Consider the following 22,302-nt stretch of genomic DNA (forward strand, 5'->3'; position numbering starts at 1 on the left):
CGCAATAAAATGGTTCTTCAAAGAAAGATGGTAATATATTTTGGATATAAAACATCTTCAATCATAAGATATATTGAATCCTATGATGGGTGATGTTTTTACAGCATGTTTTGCTGATTGTCATTTTTAATGAAATATTGTTCCCTATATTAGGAGGAGAAATAAAAAAAAATAAAAAAAAAGATGTTTCATGATGTGAACATAAATTAATGTATCTTGATCATCGCACAAAAGAATGTGAAAAGAAAGTTCAAAAATAATACATATGCAAGAACATTGTTCCCTATATTAGGAGGAGAAATAAAAAAAAATAAAGAAAAAGATGTTTCATGATGTGAACATAAATTAATGTATCTTGATCATCGCACAAAAGAATGTGAAAAGAAAGTTCAAAAATAATACATATGCAAGAACTTGCAAATAAATTACCTGATGTATTTACAGATACAAAAAGGAGTGACTAAATCATATATACTAGCAGTAAATGCTTCAGCTAGAATTGAAATTCTAAAAGCTGGCAATAATGTCACTCATGAGTCTTTGCCACGCTAGAAACGTGGGAGACCAATTGGTTCCAAAGATAAAAATCCTCGAAAAAGAAAATCAGCTGATAATGAGGTAAAAGAAAGTGTTCAAGAAGAACCACAAATCAATACTCTTTCTGCAGAGGATATTGATAATGAAAATACAGAAATTGCAATAAAATATGCAATATTATAGAACCGAAACAAAATGACAAATATTGATGAGAATTTTTCAAATAATGTTAAAATGACATCATGAATAAAGATGATGATCTGGAACCAAAATCTGTCATTGAATGTCAATATAAGACATGGCTAAGCTCAATGAAAATGAGCAATATGAGCTGAATTAGAATCGCTTAATAAAGAAAAAGTTTTCGGATCAATCGTTATTCACTTTTAAAGATGTGAAACGTATGAGATAAAAAATAAATTTTTATCCGAAAAAGAAATGTGAAGATAAAGATACAAGGTAAAACTAGACTTGTAACTTAAGGTTTCCCACAAAGACCAGAAATGAATTATGAGGAAAACTTATCCTTATGTAATGAATACAATTACTTATTAGATACTTAATCAACCTGGTAGTTACTTAAATGTATCTCATGGATGTTGTTACTACTTATCTATATGAATTACTTGATAGTGATATATACATGAATATACATGAAGGGTTTAAGGTATCCGAAGCATCTAATGCAAAACACAAGAAAATGTATTCCATTAAATCACAAAGATTTTTATATGGGTTGAAACAATCGGGTCGCATGTGGTATACCCGACTAAGTGATTACTTGATAAGAAAAAGGATATACAAATAATCTTATTTGCCCATGTATTTTCATTAAGAAAACAACATCCGGATATGTGATCATAGCTGTTTATGTTGATGATCTTAATATCATAGATACAAATAAAGAGATCCATGAAGTCATTCAACTTCTAAAGAAAGAATTAGAAATGAAAGATCTCGGAAAAACCAAGTATTGCCTTGGTTTACAAATTGAACATATGCCTAATGGTTTACTTGTACATCAAACAACATATACTGAAAAGATTTTAAAACATTTTAATATGGACAAGGCAAAACCATTAAGTACTCCTATGGTTGTTAGATCACTTAATATTGACACTGATCCATTTCGTCCCTGTGAAGATCATGAAGATATCCTGGGACCAGAAGTACCATATCTTAGTGTAATTGGAGCTCTTATGTATCTTACAAATTGTACAAGACCTGACATTTCTTTTGCAGTTAATTTGTTGGCAAGATTCAGCTCAGCTCCTACCAAAAGACACTGGAATGGGATCAAACACATATTTCGATACCTTCGAGGAACTACTGATTTAGGATTATTTTATTCTAACAATTCAAAACAAAATTTAGTTGGTTATGCAGATGCAGGTTATTTATCTGATCCACATAAAGCCAAATCTCAAACTGGATATGTATTCCTAAATGGCGGTACCGCAATATCATGGCGTTCTCAAAAACAAACACTTGTTGCAACATCATCAAATCATGCTGAAGTGATTGCATTTAATGAAGCTACTCGGGAATGTTTTTGGTTGAAATCAATGACACAACTCATTACTGATTCTTGTGGACTAGAACGCGATAAAAGCCCAACAACTATCTATGAAGATAATGCAGCTTGCATAGCACAGATGAAAGAAGGGTATATCAAAAGTGACCGAACGAAACACATACCTCCTAGATTCTTCTCTTACACTCAAGATCTCATTAAGAATAACCAGATTGAAATGAGATATGTTCAGTCCAGCAAAAACTCTGCTGATCTTTTCACCAAAGCACTCCTAACTGCTATTTTCAGAACACACGTTCACAATATTGGCATGAAGCAAGTTCAAAATATGTGACGACTCAGCGATGTCTACTTGAGGGGGAGTCAACTCTATACTGCACTCTTTTTTCTTTGACTAAAGTTTTATCCCACTGGGTTTTTCTTTAGCAAGGTTTTTAACGAGGCAGTACTAAGTTGCTTTTTAATAATTTGTCATCCAATGGGGAGTGTTGTGATAAAGACATTGGCTGACAAATTGGTGTATACCTAACTGCACAGTAGATAATTTTGTATTATAAATACCAACGAATGTGATTTGCATAAGATACAAATAGAGAATATATTTTCATATATCTCCATTATTTTACTCTCTCTTATTTTAAGTTTATTAGTAGCCTATATTCAAGAACAAACCCGCTAAAGGTAATTATAAGCCTACTGAATTATAACACAAACCAAACCACTAAAGGTAGTTATAAGCCTACTGAATTATAACAATCCTACCTTTTTCTATATTTGAATAACGGGTATTTTCGTAACTTCCTTTGCAATATTACAACAAATTCGCAATAACCAAGCAAATATACCCGTATTCAATATGGACATATGACGTCAAAAAAAAAAAAAAAAAAGTTTTTTTTTTTTTTTTTTTTTTTTTACGAGGAACCCCACTATGGGCCAGAGCACATTGGCCCCCCCACCGCAGGTAAACCCCGGGTAAACGGCAAGCCAGCCCTCCACCGCTACCAGGTAAGGCATTCTCCAGTTTGGTCATTAAATGCGGGCACCCCTTAGGATTGAACCCGAGACCTCTCCTTCACTGAAAGTGCTGGTGGCCACCCAGGCTAGGCCTGGATGGTTAAAAAAAAAAAAAAAAAAAAAAAAAAAAAAAAAAAAAAAAAAGTTATAACAATACAAATAGATAACATACACATATCCAATTTTTCCATCACTCAAATTTTAGTTTTCTTATCATCAATAACAACAACAATGGAAACATGGTTTATCATCATCTTTTCTGTTTGCATAACCGCCATACTCAAACCGTTATTCTTCAACCGTAATAACCACCACAATAAACTACCACCCGGACCATCCTTTTTCAAATCTAACCTCCTACTTTTAACTAATTCACTTCCAGCCCTTGAACCTATTCTCCAAAACCTTAAATCCAAACATGGACCACTCATCACTCTTAAAATTGGTTCTAGACCATCTGTATTTGTTGGTGATCATTCTCTTGCTCATGAATTATTAATTCATAAAGGCGCCATCTTTTCTGATCGTCCAAGAACTAATTTCAAGGTTCGTAATATCTCGTCTGCTTCGTACGGGCCCACGTGGCGGTTGTTACGGAGGAATCTCGCATCAGAGATTCTTCATCCTTCACGGGTTAAGTCGTACTCGTGGGCCCGAAACTGGGTCCTACGTGTACTGATTACTCGTTTGCGAAAACAAGAGTTGCATGAAGTTCATGGAGTTGTTAAGGTGTATGATCACTTTCAGTATGCAATGTTTTGTTTGCTTGTGTTGATGTGTTTTGGTGAAAAGTTTGATGAGAGTCGTATTAATGAGATTGCGAATTGTCAAAGACGATTTTTGTTGGCGATTGGGTCGGGTCGGTTTAATGTGCTCGGTGTGTTTCCGAAATTAGGCAAGTTTTTGTTTAGAAATAGATGGAAGGAGTTGTTAGAATTAAGGGATTTGCAAGAAAACACGTTGCTTCCGCTTATTAAATCACGAATTGAGTCGGGTAAATGCGAATTAGGAGACGAGAATGAGAACGAGAAGATTGTAGCGTATGTTGATACGTTGGTGAATATACGTATTAATGAGGAAGATGGTGCGAAATTGACACACAAAGATATGGTTAATATGTGTAGTGAGTTTCTTAATGCTGGTACGGATACCACTTCAACTGCGTTACAATGGATTATGGCGAATCTTGTGAAGAATCCTGAAATTCAGAGGAAATTGTACGAGGAAATTGTGTCGGTTGTGGGACCCGCATCAGGAGAGGTGGAGGGAACGTTTATAAACGAAGAGGATTTGCATAAAATGGTGTATTTGAAAGCGGTGGTTTTGGAAGGGTTAAGGAGACACCCACCGGGGCATTTTGTGTTGCCGCATAGGGTTATGAAGGATGTGGAGGTAAAAGGGTACGTGATTCCGGAAGGTGCGACGGTTAATTTTATGGTGGGTGAGATGGGTTTGGACCCGAAAGTGTGGGAGGATCCGATGGAGTTTAAGCCGGAGAGGTTTATGGTGAATGAAGGTGTGTTTGATATAAGTGGGAGTAAAGGGATAAAGATGATGCCGTTTGGTGCTGGAAGAAGGGTGTGTCCGGGTCTTGATTTGGCTCTGCTTCATTTGGAGTATTTTGTTGCTAATTTGATTTGGTATTTTGATTGGAGTGTTGCTGATGGTTATGATGTTGATCTTTCTGAAAAGATAGAGTTCACTACTGTTATGAAAAATCCTCTGCAAGCTAAAATCACTTCAAGGGCTAAAAAGTTAACCACTTCTTATTAGGATTAAGATTTACTGTTTAGTTATGCTAAATAATTTGGTAGTGACTGCCTTTATGCTTAATTTCCATTTGGTACTGTTGTGAAAATATTAAGACAGAAGAGATGGAAATAAATGAATTCTTGTTGATCATTGATCAACTTGTTAATGTATTACAAGAACTTGTACATAAACAGGCATAACTAATTTCGTAAAGCCTTCTAGAAGGTTCTGAACAACTAACGGCAACTCTAATAAATAACCACCAAATTAACTACTTTGAGCTTAGATACTGTACTGTTAACATTCAGGAGAGTAAACTATGAATTGTGAGGTGCACAGCACTATCAATGGTTATTATAACTGGCTGATCATGTTATATTTTCTGTATTATGGTTTGGGTCTGAAGAGTTACTTGAATAAAATCAGTTACTTCAAGCTTTACCAATTTTGTCTTTGTGTTGCCTGTTCATATTCATAGTGAATTCTGTATAACATAAAGATGCATCCAGACCTCAAAAGTGTTTTATTTGGCTATATATATTGAGCAAAATCTTTATGAAATTCTTAATTTTCTACAAATTGATATCATATGACCTCCAGGAATATGTGAAGTTGCATTATATATGGTTAGCATATCAGCCATTGGGCGTCGGGATTGCAACAATTCTTGATGTTTAATCTCCTTTGTTTTTCCATGCTCAAAAAGGCGAGAAGGACCATTAATTTCTTGTGATCCAATCTTGTACAGAGTCCACATTGAGTTTAGTCGTACATCCACATATAATCTAAACAGAAAACTATAGAGGTAAGCATAAAGCAATAGACTAGACTGAGTAGGAAGAAGGTTGATTGAGGTTTTTTTTTTCATTTTTTTAAAAGGAAAATTATATGTTACATACTTAGAGTCATAGAGAGATGTTTTATATTTGATCAAAGTGAACCATATATGTGGGGGTCAATTCCGGGGGAGCCATATAGGTAGCAACCCGGTTTCAATTCCGATAAGGGAGAGTTTCTCTAGGATTGCGATTAGTCGCCAAGCAACCCGTGCCAATCTCTTAGAGTTTCTTACCTAGCGTGTGTTGATCGCAAATAAGAGTTTTTGATGCGAAAATTTACCGTTAAAAAAAAAATGTGAGCCATATATGTTAATAGACAAAGTTAGACCGGTAGTTTTGGTTTGATATAAAAATTGCACAGATAATTCAAACTTAATTTTTTTAACTCGATAGTCCAAATGTTCGCACGTTTGCGTGGATAGTCCAATTTTGTCACGTCCATTAATTATTTCTGTTAACTATATTCATGTGCCAAACATGTGAGGGCAAAATTGTCTTTAACATACACAATTTCAACATATGTTGTTGATATGTTGTTGTTGTTATAATAATAATAATAATATAGATATGGATAGTCAATTTTGGTGTATACATATAGTCAATTTTGGTACACAAAGTATGTATTTTTATATTGAGATTTTAGGCTATAAATACTCATGAATGCAAGCATTAAACTTGCACCATTTCTCACACTTACAAAGTGTTTCTTTCTTTCTCTCCATTATCATCTTTGTTCTTACACTTCATTATTAGTATTCTAAATCAAGAATCAAATCACTAAAGGTAGTTATAAGCCTACTGAATTATAACATCAAGAATCAAACCACTAAAGGTAGTTATAAGCCTACTGAATTATAACATCAAGAATCAAACCACTAAAGGTAGTTATAAGCCTACTGAATTATAACACGTTATCAGCACGATAATCTTAATACTAAATATGGTTGGCTCTGCCACCAAAATGATATATGGTCGGTTATACCACCAAAATGATATATGGTCGGTTATACCACCAAAATGATATATGGTCGGTTATACCACCAGAATGATATAGGTCGGTTATACCACCTGAAAAAATATATGGTCGACACTGTCGCCAAATTTTCATTTATGTTTACTAATATTTATATTTTTGTTATATAACATTTATTTATGATTGCTTACACATGGTCGACACTGTCACCTACTTATCATTTATGTTATATTAAATTTATGTTTAATGTTTATATACTTATGAATATAAATTGACTCTAATTTATCATGATGTTTGTTTTAATTTTTGATAATAGAAAATGTCGAATCTGGAAAAGCTTAAATTTACTCCTTTAGAATCAACTGGAAACAACTACATGCCATGGGTTATAAAAGTAAAAATGCATCTTAAATCAATGGGCATTCTTGAAACCATAAATGAAAACAACACTTGTTCTGAAAAAGAACAAGCTACGGCATGTTGCTTTATTCATCAACATATTGATGAATGCTTACAAAATAATTATGTGACTGTAGAAGATCCCCATGTTTTATGGGAAGGTCTCAAAAGCAGATTCAATAATCAAAGAGAAATTTTACTTCCAGCTGCAATGGAACAATGGAGAACATTAAGGTTCCAAGACTTTAAGAAAGTAAATGAATACAGCTCAGCTCTGTATAATACATGTTCACAACTTAAATTCTGTGGACATGAAATTAGTGATGCAGACATGATGGAGAAAACTTTCTCCACAATGAATGCTGCAAACATCACAGTGCAAAGAAATTTGAGAATGCTAAAGTTCAAAACATATCCTGAACTTAATTCATATCTCTTAGTTGCAGAGCAAAATGATGAGCTATTAATGAAAAATCAGCAATCCCGTCCTACTGGTACACTTGCAATCCCTGAAGCAAATACTGCAAATAATTATAAACAGGGACAAGGACGCGGGCAAGGTCGTGGTTATAATAACCATCACCATCATCATGCCAAAAGCCATAACTATGGTAGAAACCATCCTTATGGTAATGGTAATGGGCGTGGACGTGGTCGTGGTCGTGGCCGTGGTGGTCAAAGAAATAGTAATCCACGAAAATATAAATATCAACCACAAAACAAGCCCATTAAACAAGATGTTGAAGAAAATTCTTCTAAAAATTCTGAAGAATCTTGCTACAGATGTGGTAGAATGGGCCACTGGGCTAATACTTGCCGAACATCTAAACATCTTGTTAAGATGTATCAGGATTCGCTGAAAGGTAAAGAAAAGGAAGTAAATTTTGTGGATAATATTGATCCAACAGTCACTGAGAAACCATCTGATTTATATGAAGATTTCTTGAATGTTTAAGTTGTGTGTCTTTTGAAAAATAAACGATTTAATATCGTCTGTCTTTGTCATTATGTTTGCTAAATGTTTCAGTACTATCTATTTGCGTTTAAAATATTGTGTAATATTAATGTACTCACTATTTATTTCTTATATATGAAGTTCAATATGAATTTTGCTGGAATACAACATCAATCAAGTGGTGGAGATCTCTGTATAGCAGACAGTGGAACTACACACACTATACTTAAATCCGAGAAATATTTTATTGATCTAAAACCAACGGAAGGAACTATACATACAATATCAGGACCTGCTAACTTGATAAAAGGGATAGGAAAGGCAAATTTCATACTACCAAATGGTACAAAATTTTTAATAAATGATGCCTTATTTTCTCCCAAGTCAAGCAGAAATTTATTGAGTTTCTCCGACATATACCTTAACGGGTATGATTATCAGTCAGTGACAACAGAAAATGAGAAATATTTAAGTATCACTGACAAGAGTCATGTGGTTGAAAAACTGCCAAGACTTAGTTCTGGATTACATTATACACATATAAATGTACCAGAAATACATATGGTAGTTAACGAAAAATATATTGATCCTGGTGTATTCAGTTTATGGCATAACAGATTAGGCCATCCAGGATCAACAATGATGAAAAGGATTATTGAATGTACTCATGGACATCCACTAAAGGATAGAAAAATCCATCATGATACAATGGTTCCATGTACATCTTGCTCTCTTGGAAAATTGATAACTAGACCCTCACCACTTAAGGTTGAGAAAGAATCACCAATGTTTCTTGAAAGAATTCAAGGTGATATATGTGGACCAATTCATCCACCATGTGGACCATTTAGATATTTCATGGTTCTAATAGACGCATCTAGCAGATGGTCTCATGTTTGTCTGTTATCAAGCCGTAATGTGGCATTTGCAAAATTTCTTGCCCAAATTATTAAATTGAGAGCTCATTTTCCTGATTACACCATTAAAAGGGTGAGACTTGATAATGCTGGTGAATTTACATCTCAAGCATTTAATGACTATTGCATGTCTATAGGAATTGTTGTTGAACATTCTGTTGCTCATGTGCATACACAAAATGGTTTAGCCGAGTCATTGATTAAACGTTTACAGTTAATCGCTAGACCATTGATAATGAGAACAAAACTCCCTGTATCTATATGGGGTCATGCAATTTTACATGCTGCTGCATTGATTCGCATCAGACCAAGTGCAAGTCATAAATATTCCCCCCTACAACTTGCTTTTGGTCAAGAGCCAAATATTTCCCATCTTAGAACATTTGGTTGTGCAGTGTATGTTCCAATTGCGACACCACAACGTACAAAAATGGGTCCTCAAAGGAGGTTGGGAATATATGTTGGATATGAAACATCTTCAATATTAAGGTATATTGAACCTATGACAGGTGACGTTTTTACAGCACGTTTTGCTGATTGTCATTTTAATGAAACATTGTTCCCTAGATTAGGGGGAGAAATGAAAAATAAAGAAAATGATGTTTCATGGTGTGAACCTCAATTAAAGTATCTTGATCCTCGCACAAAAGAATGCGAGACAGAAGTTCAAAAGATAATGCATATACAAGAACTTGCAAATCAATTGCCTGATGCATTTACAGATACAAAAACGGTGACAAAATCATATATACCAGCAGTAAATACTCCAGCTCGAATTGAAATTCCAAAAGCTGGCAATAACGTCACTCATGAATCTTTGCCACGTCAGAAACGTGGAAGACCAATCGGTTCAAAGGATAAAAATCCTCGAAAAAGAAAATCAGCTGATAATGAAGTAAAAGAAAGTGTTCAAGAAGAACCACAAATCAGTACTCCTACTGCAGAGGAGATTGATGATGTCAATACAGAAATTGCAATCAATTATGCATATTCAAAAATATTATGGAACCGAAATGAAATGAAAAATCTTGATGAGAAATTTTCATTTAATGTTGCATATGACATCATGAATAATGATGATGATCCAGAACCAACATCTATGGTTGAATGTCAAAATAGACATGAGTGGGCTCAATGGAAAGAAGCAATACGAGCTGAATTAGAATCACTCAATAAAAGAAAAGTTTTCGGATCCATCATTCTCACTCCTAAAGATGTGAAACCTGTAGGATACAGATGGATTTTTGTCCGAAAAAGAAATGAGAAAAATGAAGTTACAAGGTATAAAGCTAGACTTGTAGCTCAAGGTTTTTCTCAAAGACCGGGAATTGATTATGAAGAAACTTATTCTCCTGTTATGGATGCAATTACTTTTAGGTACTTAATCAGTCTGGCAGTTTCTAAAAATTTAGAAATGCATCTCATGGATGTTGTGACTGCTTATCTATATGGATCACTTGATAGTGATATATATATGAAGATACCTGAAGGATTTAAGGTACCAGAAGCATCAAATGCAAAACCCAAAGAAATGTATTCGATTAAATTACAAAGATCTTTATATGGGTTAAAACAATCGGGACGTATGTGGTATAACCGATTAAGTGATTACTTGATAAGCAAAGGGTATACAAATAATCTTACTTGCCCTTGTGTTTTCATTAAGAAAACAACATCCGGATATGTGATCATAGCTGTTTATGTTGATGATCTTAACATCATAGGTACAAATAAAGAGATCCATGAAGCCATTCAACTTCTAAAGAAAGAATTTGAAATGAAAGATCTCGGAAAAACCAAGTATTGCCTTGGTTTACAAATTGAGCATATGCCTAATGGTTTACTTGTACATCAAACAACATATACTGAAAAGATTTTGAAACGTTTCAATATGGACAAGGCAAAACCATTAAGTACTCCTATGGTTGTTAGATCACTCAATGTTGAAGCTGATCCATTTCGTCCATGTGAAGATCAAGAAGACATTCTTGGACCAGAAGTACCATATCTTAGTGCAATTGGAGCTCTTATGTATCTTACAAATTGTACAAGACCTGACATTTCTTTTGCAGTTAATTTGTTGGCAAGGTTCAGCTCTGCTCCTACCAAAAGACACTGGAATGGGATCAAACACATATTTCGATACCTTCGAGGAACTACTGATTTAGGATTATTTTATTCTAACGAATCAAAACAAGATTTGGTTGGTTATGCAGATGCAGGTTATTTATCTGATCCACATAAAGCTAAATCTCAAACTGGATATGTATTCCTAAATGGAGGTACTGCAATATCATGGCGTTCTCAAAAACAAACACTTGTTGCTACATCGTCAAATCATGCCGAAGTGATTGCATTACATGAAGCTACTCGAGAATGTTTTTGGTTGAGATCAATGACACAACTCATTACTGATTCTTGTGGACTAGAACGCGATAAAAGTCCAACAACTATCTATGAAGATAATGCAGCTTGCATAGCACAGATGAAAGAAGGGTATATCAAAAGTGACCGAACAAAACACATACCACCTAGATTCTTCTCATACACTCAAAATCTCATTAAGGACAACCAGATTGAAATGAGATATGTGCAATCTAGCAAAAACTCTGCTGATCTTTTCACGAAAGCACTTCCAACTGCTATTTTCAGAACACACGTTCATAACATTGGCATGAGACATGTTCAAAAGATGTAACAGCTGAAGCGATGTCTACTTGAGGGGGAGTCAACTCCATGCTGCACTCTTTTTCCCTTAGCTAAAGTTTTTTCCCACTGGGTTTTCTTTAGCAAGGTTTTTAACGAGGCAGTAATTTATAGTTGATCTTCAACAAAATAAAATTGCTATCCAAGGGGGAGTGTTATAATAATAATAATAATAATATAGATATGGATAGTCAATTTTGGTGTATACATATAGTCAATTTTGGTACACAAAGTATGTATTTTTATATTGAGATTTTAGGCTATAAATACTCATGAATGCAAGCATTAAACTTGCACCATTTCTCACACTTACAAAGTGTTTCTTTCTTTCTCTCCATTATCATCTTTGTTCTTACACTTCATTATTAGTATTCTAAATCAAGAATCAAATCACTAAAGGTAGTTATAAGCCTACTGAATTATAACATCAAGAATCAAACCACTAAAGGTAGTTATAAGCCTACTGAATTATAACATCAAGAATCAAACCACTAAAGGTAGTTATAAGCCTACTGAATTATAACAGTTGTGATGAATTATGATGGTGGTGATTAAACATTATTACGAACCAACTGCATAATTTTATCAATAATATAATTAAACAAATCACCTGCTTTATTTAAATAAATGATTTTGTATTTAATACTTTATTGTTAGTTCAATGTTGTTGATATGTATCAATGGCTTAACGTGTGGATGTTATTCACATAGATCGTAATTATTATGTATTTAAATTCACGTTATTATTCAACATAAAGAAAAAAATCAAATTGAATTCAATTTATTTATTGGTAGGTTACAACATACAACTTTACCAATTTAGACTTGCGTGTACTAAATAAGGTGTTGACAATAATATATAGCTCAGCCATCAATCATCCATTTCCATTTTTTGTTGACCATCATCATGGACACCTGGTTCCTCATCCTCGTTTCCCTCTGCTTGGCTGCGCTGATCAGATCCGTACTACTCATCCGCAACAGACCACCCAGCAACCACCACTTACCCCCTGGCCCACCCATCATTACCTCAACCTTCCTTCTTCTAACCAATCCTCGCACAAAGTTCGAACCAATTCTCATAAACCTCAAGGCCAAGTACGGACCGTTCTTCACTCTCTCCTTCGGTTTCCGACCTACCATCTTCGTCTCAAGCCACTCTCTGGCCCACCAAATCCTCATCCAAAAAGGCGCACTCTTCTCCGACCGTCCTAAATCACTCGCAGGACTCAACATCTCCTCAGCCCCCTACGGGCCCACATGGCGCCTCTTTAGACGGAACCTAGCGTCCGAGATCATGCACCCGTCACGCATCAAGTCGTACTCGTGGGCCCGCAAGTGGGTCCTTCATGTACTTATTGATCGCCTTCGCGATCAGAAAACGAAGGCGAATCAGGGAATCAAAGTGATTGATCATTTTCGGTACGCAGTGTTTTGTTTGCTGACGTTGATATGTTTTGGAGACAAGTTTGATGAGAGTCAAATTAACGAGATCGCTAACGTACAGCGCGATATGCTTTTGAAAGTTGGCTCGGGTCGTTTTACGGTGCTCACTTTGTTCCCAAAGTTGGGGAAGATATTGTTTAGAAATAGATTAAAAGAGTACGAAAAATTACAAAGCGATAAAGACAAAGTATTGATACGGATTACAAATCGAACTGAATCGGTAAAAGACAGAGAGACAGTAGCTTACGTTGACACGTTAGTCAACTTACAGCTTCCCGATAAAGACGGTAATAAGCTGACCGAAAAGGAGATTGCAAGTTTGTGTAGTGAGTTTCTTAATGGGGGTACGGATACCACGTCTACTTCTTTACAATGGATTTTTGCTAATCTCGTTAAGTATCCTCACATTCAGAGTAAATTGTACGATGAAATCGTTGCGGTTGTGGGACCACCGCCGAAACTGCCACAACACGGGGTTGAGCCGATAGCTATACACGAAGAGGAGTTACAGAAAATGGTGTATTTGAAAGCAGTGGTTTTGGAAGGGTTAAGGAGACACCCACCGGGGCATTTCGTGCTGCCACATAAGGTAAAAAGTGAGGTGGAGGTGAACGGATATGTTATTCCACAGGGTGCGATTGTTAATTTCATGGTGGGTGAGATGGGTTTGGATCCAACAGTGTGGGATGATCCGATGGAGTTTAAGCCGGAGAGGTTTATGGTGAATGAAGGTGTGTTTGATATAAGTGGGAGTAAAGGGATAAAGATAATGCCGTTTGGGGCTGGAAGAAGGGTGTGTCCGGGTCTTGATTTGGCTTTGCTTCATTTGGAGTATTTTGTTGCTAATTTGGTTTGGTATTTTGATTGGAGTGTTGCTGATGGTTATGATGTTGATCTTTCTGAGAAGCAAGAGTTTACCACTGTAATGAAGAACCCTTTGCAAACACATGTATCTTCAAGGGCCGAAAAGTTAACGACTTGAGTTGATGTGATGTATACATACATACAAGCATACATAACATTCTAGGTATAATGTAATTTCACCTTTGAGCTGCATGTATGAGTTACTGTTGTAATGTAAATCTATTAGTTGTTTTCTTTCAATTGCTCGTTTCAATTACTATTTACTTAACCAAAAATGGATTCAAGAGTTTAAGATTCTACTACTCGTCCTCATTCATTAAAGGAGTTTCGTCTGCTATACTTTTCTAGAGGATGCAGAAACATAGGAAAGCATATTGGTCAGATAGTAGCAAAACAGGCTCAAAATTTAGAAAACGAAGGTCACTATAGTCCAACTAAGGATCAACTAGTGGATATGTTTAAACCTTTTTGCTTAGCTTAATTCTAATACTCGAAAGAGCTACTGCAGATAGTGTTCAGATTTAAGGAAGGGTTGATAACAAAATAAATACCAGTAGTTTATTTTAGCAATTCAGTTATTATACTTTCTGTTTGACTTTTAGAATTTAGTGGAGGAATATATGGAGATCATGTTAAGATCATGAGTTTATTTGTGGTTATATTCCAGTTAAAAAGTTGCCTATTTAATGGGCTACGTAAACTACATAAGCATGTATCTCAACATTACAATCTTGTATTATACTCCGTATAAAAGTTATTTGCATTGCTGTAAAGACGATATGTCCTGGTTATGATTTATAGTTTCATTGGTGAGCTACTGTGATACCTGATGCATGTATGACATATAGTAGCTACGCTCTGAAGGGTCAACCCGATCAAACCAAATGTGTGACCATAAGTTTTAGTTTGAAAGAATGGGCCAATAGCCTAGTGGCGAATGACTCACTCTCCCTTAGGGGAGGTGAGGGTTCGATTCCCACTAGGTGAGGATTTTCCAAATAATTGGATCAAAAACCATTCGTACCGGGCCCAAATGATCCCTTGGTCCCACGCATGCGAAGATTGAAACAATGACAATGCAGGTTCGTTTATCGGACCTGGCATGCTGTGGGGAAATGGGTGATGGTATTTCGCCAGGCTCCAGTGGGCTACCGGGGACCGCTGGATGGGTTGACAAAGTCAACACAGGGCAAACATGTCCCTGCCGATACACATGTTTTTTGAAACAATAAGTTTTAGTTTGAACCAACTGAACACTAGCTTACGGCTACTTGTTTTGTCAAGATTATTATGATAAGGCCAACTTCACCAATTTGATATTAAAGCCCATAACATTACCTGAGATAACATCATTATGTAGCCCGTATATAATAAGGCCAACCGCCCAAGTTCTTGACCCATTTTACCATTACTATCATACTAGCATACTACTACTTGTTTTGTCAAGATTATAGTTCCAACAAGAAAAGGCATACATGACTTAACCCAATGACCATCTGAACTATATGGCTGGTGGTATGACCACACATTTATATAGCATGATCTTCATCTATTCCCATTTACAAGCAGTTAAAACCCAACTCTAGTCAGCTCACATAGTCAAGAGTCCTAAGCTGTTGACTTTAAGAACAATTACATGCAGGGCCGGCTAAGGCTATGGGCGAAGCGGGCGACGGCCCGGGGCATCACGCGGTTAGGGGCATCATTTCGAAAAAAAATTATTAATACCCATAGTTTAAACCTCATGAGATATATGTTTGCGTAACTGTTGAGGGCATTTTATAATCATTTCGCCCGGGGCATGCAAAAACTTTGACCAAAGTTTGACCGGCCCTGATTACATGAATAACATGCTGGAGTGACCCAATAATAATTAGTTCTAAAAGTTACTTAACTAAAGTAACAAAATTGAATTCAATCCGGTCAGAAATATAGACTAAAAGAAGGCAACTGACCCAACACAATCCACTCTAGTGATGATGTTAAGCTCCTGATTAATAGTTTAATTCTTGTAGAATTTGCAATGCTAGCCTTTAACTACAAATTTGAATTCAGCTAGTCTTTTAGAGACACTATAAACGCAAAGGAATGAACGCTGTGAAATAGTCAAAACACTATTAACCAAATTCTTCTAGTAAACAATCCATAAAATGTTGGTGTGTATTATCTATCTAGTTAACAAATTGTTCTGTTAAACAAAGATTGAATTAGAACCACAACGTAAGAATTCAGAAACACATATAGTTAAAACGATCACTTACAATGTTACATGGTGTCAAGCGGTACTTGGAGTTCCCCCGAACACTTCATTAGGATATAATTAATAAAAAACTTTATATCCCAGTGAAGTGTTCGGAGGATTTCTGAGTGACACTTAACGTTTTCGTTCGTATGTGAACTTCTTTGGAGTCATTTAGTGTTGTTTGATGAATAAATAAACATGCTATATTTACAGCTATATATAAAGATATAGCTTAGGAAACCATGATATATGAACATGGATGGCATTGTGTCTCTATTAGGAAACGAAATGATTTTGTTATCGAAACGAAATCTGAATCTTGAGATCATGAGATGTGATTGTGAGGACCAGATGCTTAATATATTCTCATTTCGTCATCTATACTATATACAAGTCTAGGTTCAGATTCACATTTCAGAGACCAATTACAACCAATTAATGTTACACATACAGATATTCAATCAATCATCACATAATTAACACTAACAATATCAAGTACCACATACGAAAGTAAGTACAAATCAACCACTTAACACTAACAATTTCGATGATTATGTTTTGAGTAGTAGCATGAGAGGATCAGCTTAATTGAAAATTCGAATGAAGAAAGAGAATATGTCGCACCTGAAATTAGGTTTCGTGCGTTCACTAAAATCATTTTTTTCTAGTTGGAATTCATTGAAATAGCAATTAACTTGAAGAATTACAGATGGAGATCCGTAATAAGAAATCGATATTCAGTACAAATGTATTGGATTCAATATCTTTTCTTTTAGCGCCATTTCGATATTCAGCCTCCAGGGAAAAGAAGCATGAGCCAATTTGCTTGTGTATTTTTTTCTTTCTTTCTAAAATACGGAGTAATAATAATACTGTAACTAGTTTATAACTCGCGACTTCGCAGGACTTGATAATAAGTGAATATAAAATTGGTTAAAGGTTTAAACGAAAAGTATGCAAACAAACGTGCAAACTTTTTTATTTATTAAATTCTAACCAATGTACAACATATTTGGATTATAAGAATGTTATTGAGCTTTCCGAAACCAGAATGTTGAAAGGACACTTAAAGTAAAACATGCAGAAATTCAAACGAAGTCATAATAAATTATTAACCGATGTATATCTACTCCATATATAGACTGATTTGTATTGATCACATAATTAGATAAACATAGCAAAGATATTATTGTAACATTCACAATACCAACACTTCTTCATTATTACATCAAAATATTGTAACATTCAGAATACCAAGTGATAAGGCTTATAATTAGGATGAAGTTTGATTCACCAACCTTTTCCCATCTTGATTCTTTTTATATCCCCCTTATGTCCGATACACCTTTAATGTCCCAGTCACCACTTCTTGATAAATGGTAAAATCATTAACATGTCTTCCATACAGCATGGTCAATTCATTTACATTGTTTATGACCAGTTATTGCTCAATTGAAGATATAACCCACCCATTCAGTACCACTTTCCCATTTGCACTCTACTCCATAACCTCTTTTTAACAAAGCCTAATTTTGATCCATAACCCACCCATCCATACTTCCTTACTAACCATCTTTTGGATTCACTAACCATTGCCAACATAATCATTATGTACAATACTACATGATGCACCAACAAACTCTAAACTTATTTTAATTAGGCTTTTAGTTGATGCAAAGACGTAGATGTCAATCGAATAGATAATGTGATGGACGATGATTGTGGCAGCCTACCACATGCTTAAAAATCATCAACCATTGACTAAACATTATGTAGGAAAATCTACACCTTTTCCCTGCAGTCAGCTTCAATTTAGTCATTGTTATCACACCTCCAAACGAAAAGATTAGCTTAGGAGTTACCCACGGAAAAAAGTGAGCATGAGAAAAAGTAACCATTTTCTAGTCTTATTACTCTTTTATATAAGAGGGTAGTGCCATACTCCAACACTATATTCGATTTCTCCAATCCTATGCACTTAATGTCTTTTACACTTCTTAAAAAACAGAATACAAGCATGTGAAGAAACACAAGCCTACATGTGCTGAAATACACTCTCAACTTTAAAAAATGGACAAATAGTGAAAATTCTACCCAACCCTTTATGTCTCTTGTCACCCCATTATTCCAATGATGCAAAATCAGGACAAACTCTAAGCCTGTGACTCTTGGTTTAATAGATTGATATTAAGCTCATTAAATGTGAGTGACTTGATATTAAGCTCAGTACCCATAAAATGCGAGTGACTTAATTTGAAAGAAGCACAAACAACCTTTTAAAACATTCAGATTCAAAATATTTAAAGATTCAGATGTTTCGTGATAGATAAAAGAACGACTGATCTCATCAAAACGAATGTTGCAACCTTGGGTTTGAAGCAAAAGGTTAAGAATACATATAGAAATAAAAAAAAAAAAAAATAAGGAAGAAAAGACCAATCTTAAGAAAGTCGAGATATATATCAGTAATGCTTGTCTTCCGCAGTTTTCTCTTCTTTCCGAGATGCAGCTACCAGATTTTTCAAATGGCTTCAATGGGATAGTGGGAATTCTCTATTGCCTTTAATATGGGTTGCGACTTCCCACCATGTTTAGGTTCTGCATTAATGCATTTCCGCAAAACCTCCTTCTCCCGATCCTCTTTTAGATGCTGCAAGTCAAATTAGTAAAGCTAAGCCCAAAAATCAAATTAAGACCTGCTTCAGTTGCTGCAAATCAATCCACATGTAGCTGATATATAAGGCATTGAGTTATTATTATTATTTATTATTAACTATAATTACAAAGAATGGAAAGGTACGATGATACTCAAAGTTGAAAGCTACCTACGAAAATTGAGCTATTTGTGATTTTAAAAGTTATAATGTAGACTAACTGATCCAGAAAGAGTTTCACATTGTGCATCATGAATAGATCACACATATAAATTTGATTGCAACCCGGAAATTTCCGACCAAATTTAAACTTTAATCTTTATATATTCCCAACAGGATAAGCAAAGTTTGTAAGTTGAATCTCAAGAATTTTAAACGGTGTTCATACATTCATTTAACCTCGATCAAATTACGACGATTCACGGACTATTATTTAATTGGATATGAATATGTATAGGTATATGTATATATAACAGTTTGAGAATGTTAACAAAATATTAAACGTATAATACTTTAAATGAACGTATTTGTTTCAATATGATTAGCTATGGAATTAGAAGATAATATCAAATGATTGATTTATCAGATACATTGAATTATGATTACGAGTCCCTATTGAGAGGTCCACTTTGATTTAGAAAACATTTCATTTTTAACGGTATCCGGAATTGTTGGTAAAAGTGATTTACAAAAGTGTCATTTACAAGAGTTAGTTAAAAGTTAGAAATCATTTCCGTTTAAATTTCAAAAATATACTTTACGTGATTAACTCGTGTCCCTCGATAAAGCAGCTCTTTAGTTTTCATATTAAAAACATTATTTGGTAAAATAACTACTAATATTTAAAAACGAGTTAAAACGAACTTTGAAATCTATTTGGTTTTGAAAAGCTAAATATTATGTCATTAGTTAAAATATTTCAAAAATATTTATTAGGTACAAATTTACAATTTTAAATAAATAAATAAATAAATATATATATATATATATATATATATATATATATATATATATATATATATATATATATATATATATATATATATATATATATATATATATATATATATATATATATATATATATATATATATATATATTTTAACTTAGTCATAAAACGTCCCAATTTAAAATAATATATTTTGATAAACAACGAGTCACTGATTTATAGAAGCAAATGACCACGACGCTCAAATTTTATAAGATACATTTTTATAAAGTAAATTTTTGATAAATAAGTCAAATTATTATTAAAGGTACACGTCGCGTAACGTAAAAGGCTAGTTTTCTAAACGTACGAAAGTGCGCTCGAAAAACCGAAAGTGGTACATGAGTCGTGAGATCTTGTCCGTGTCATTTTAGTAAAAGTTACATTTTTACTACGCACGTAAATATAATATAATATTTAATTAATTCAAAAGATTAAATATAATATATATTAAATAATATATAAAACTACATCATGTGTAAAATAAGAAAGAAAAGAGTGTCGGCAACCACATAATGGTTTATGAGCTGGAAGCATGCGAGCGTAAAAAAAAAAAAAAAAAAAAAGGGAAAACTTCTTTAAATGCTCGAACTCCTCGTTCCCAAATTCATTTCATCAACCTCTCATTTCAACCTCTCTTATATTACTCCGTATCACTTATTTATTTATTTTATTTATTTATTAATTTTATTATTAAGATTATTAATCTTATTATTATTAGTATTAGTATTATTAGGAGTAATATTACTAGTATTATACATAAAATATTACGACAAGAGGTACGCGCTAGTTATTTCAAAACACATTTTATGAGCGGGATAGGGCTAAGAAAATTATGGGTTATAGCTATGGAGGTTATAAGTATGGATCATGGGTATGCTCGTGAGGTCAATTTGGGATTTATCGTCTCCGTTGTGTCTACGTACATTTCCTGCAATATTGAATCTCAATATTGATACGTGAGTACTCGTAAATAAATTTTTACATAATAATAGTGTATCCCTGACTAGTGCTCGAGTATATAGGATTATGCATGCTTGTACTTTTGATATTGCCCTTAGATAGGTTATGTTGAATCTTAAATTAGTTACACCTGCGGTTGAGATAAGGTATAAGATATGCATGTCGTTGGAAAGCTAGCGAAAAATTAAGAACTTTTCATTTAGATATCGAATGGTTTCGATGAACGGATTAGAAGTTATAATCAATTGAATTTTTTGTATTATTATTAAAAATGATTATTATTATCGTCGTTACTATCGTCGTCCTAATTTTTATTTAATTATTATTATTATTATTATTATTATTATTATTATTATTATTATTATTATTATTATTATTAGTATTATTATTATTATTATCATTATCTATAAAAAGTATTATCATTAAAAATTGTTATTTTTATTATTATTACTATCGTTATTATTGTAACAGACTGAAACCGGGGTTAGAAGTGATAAACAAAAAGGTGAAGGCTCAGAAAGATTAGACCTCTGAGAACCTTCAGTTGCGGATAATCGGTGAGTGGGTCTATCTCCGGATAGAGTATTAAGTAGCTGACACGCTACTTGTTCAGACTCTTTATCACTATGATTATGTTCATTACGATTACCATGCGTAGTTAGATATTGCCATGCTAGTTAGGACGATTGCATGACTATTTATCTGTGATCTTATGTGCACACTATTAGTTGGACACCAACCGAGGCGGCAAGGTTGGGAACCCACCGAGGCGGCAAGGTAGGGTTGATGTAAGGTCGACTGTGGTAGCCTGGTCGGGTCATGAGTTACTGATTGTTCAGTATAGCATAGAAGGACGCATGTGTTGCGTCTGGACGGTTATGCAGTGAAATAAGTAAAACGGGCTATCGGTAGACTGTAGCTTGATCAACTACATCGTGTGCTCGTACAAGCCGCCGATCCTCATATTGTCAGTTATTATATGCTAGTTCAGGACGTTAGCATATCTGTGATCCCTTGCATGTTCAGTTGCTTATGCTTGGTCTGTTAGATAGTATCCATTCACTTAGCTGTGTGCTAATTCCCCCCACATTTCTCCCCTTGCAGGTTTAGGTACTGCTGGTTAGGAAAGGTGTTGCTGTTGGGTTGAAGACATGTTTGACTACGTGCTTAACTCTGATGTTTTCTGGTTTTATAATATTTTCACGTAACACCAACGTTTTGGAATATTGTAATAACGTTAACTAAGTTAAACTGATAACTATGGTTTGTAAATGTTATCTAAGGGTATTTATGTAATTCAGTCTTCCGCTGTGATATATATAAAAAAAAAATCAGGGTGTTACAAGTTGGTATCAGAGCGTGGTTTAGCAGCAAGTACGTGCGCGTATTTGTTCCTAAACCCTGAATTAAGTCAAACATGTCCGTGGGGTGGGGCTAAGTTGTGACGACCCCGTCAAAACACTTAACGGATCCATCAGTTGGTCCCATAGCTTGATCGGACTTAAATGAATTAAAT

General features: G+C 34.4%; 2 protein-coding genes across 2 annotated transcripts; both read left to right on the top strand.

The window, feature by feature from the left end:
* The first annotated feature begins 3,282 nt into the window (after positions 1-3,282).
* On the top strand, positions 3,283-5,019 carry LOC139861459 (cytochrome P450 89A2-like). The gene has a single exon (XM_071849848.1). It carries the CDS (start codon positions 3,320-3,322, stop codon positions 4,859-4,861), a length of 1,542 nt encoding a protein of 513 aa, XP_071705949.1. The 5' UTR covers positions 3,283-3,319; the 3' UTR covers positions 4,862-5,019.
* Positions 5,020-12,447: 7,428 nt separating this feature from the next.
* Positions 12,448-14,238, top strand: LOC139862021 (cytochrome P450 89A2-like). The gene has a single exon (XM_071850564.1). The coding sequence runs from the start codon at positions 12,537-12,539 to the stop codon at positions 14,055-14,057; it is 1,521 nt and encodes a 506-aa protein (XP_071706665.1). The 5' UTR covers positions 12,448-12,536; the 3' UTR covers positions 14,058-14,238.
* Positions 14,239-22,302: the final 8,064 nt, after the last annotated feature.

Source organism: Rutidosis leptorrhynchoides, chromosome 8, assembly GCF_046630445.1.
Source record: "Rutidosis leptorrhynchoides isolate AG116_Rl617_1_P2 chromosome 8, CSIRO_AGI_Rlap_v1, whole genome shotgun sequence".
Lineage (NCBI taxonomy): Eukaryota > Viridiplantae > Streptophyta > Magnoliopsida > Asterales > Asteraceae > Rutidosis > Rutidosis leptorrhynchoides.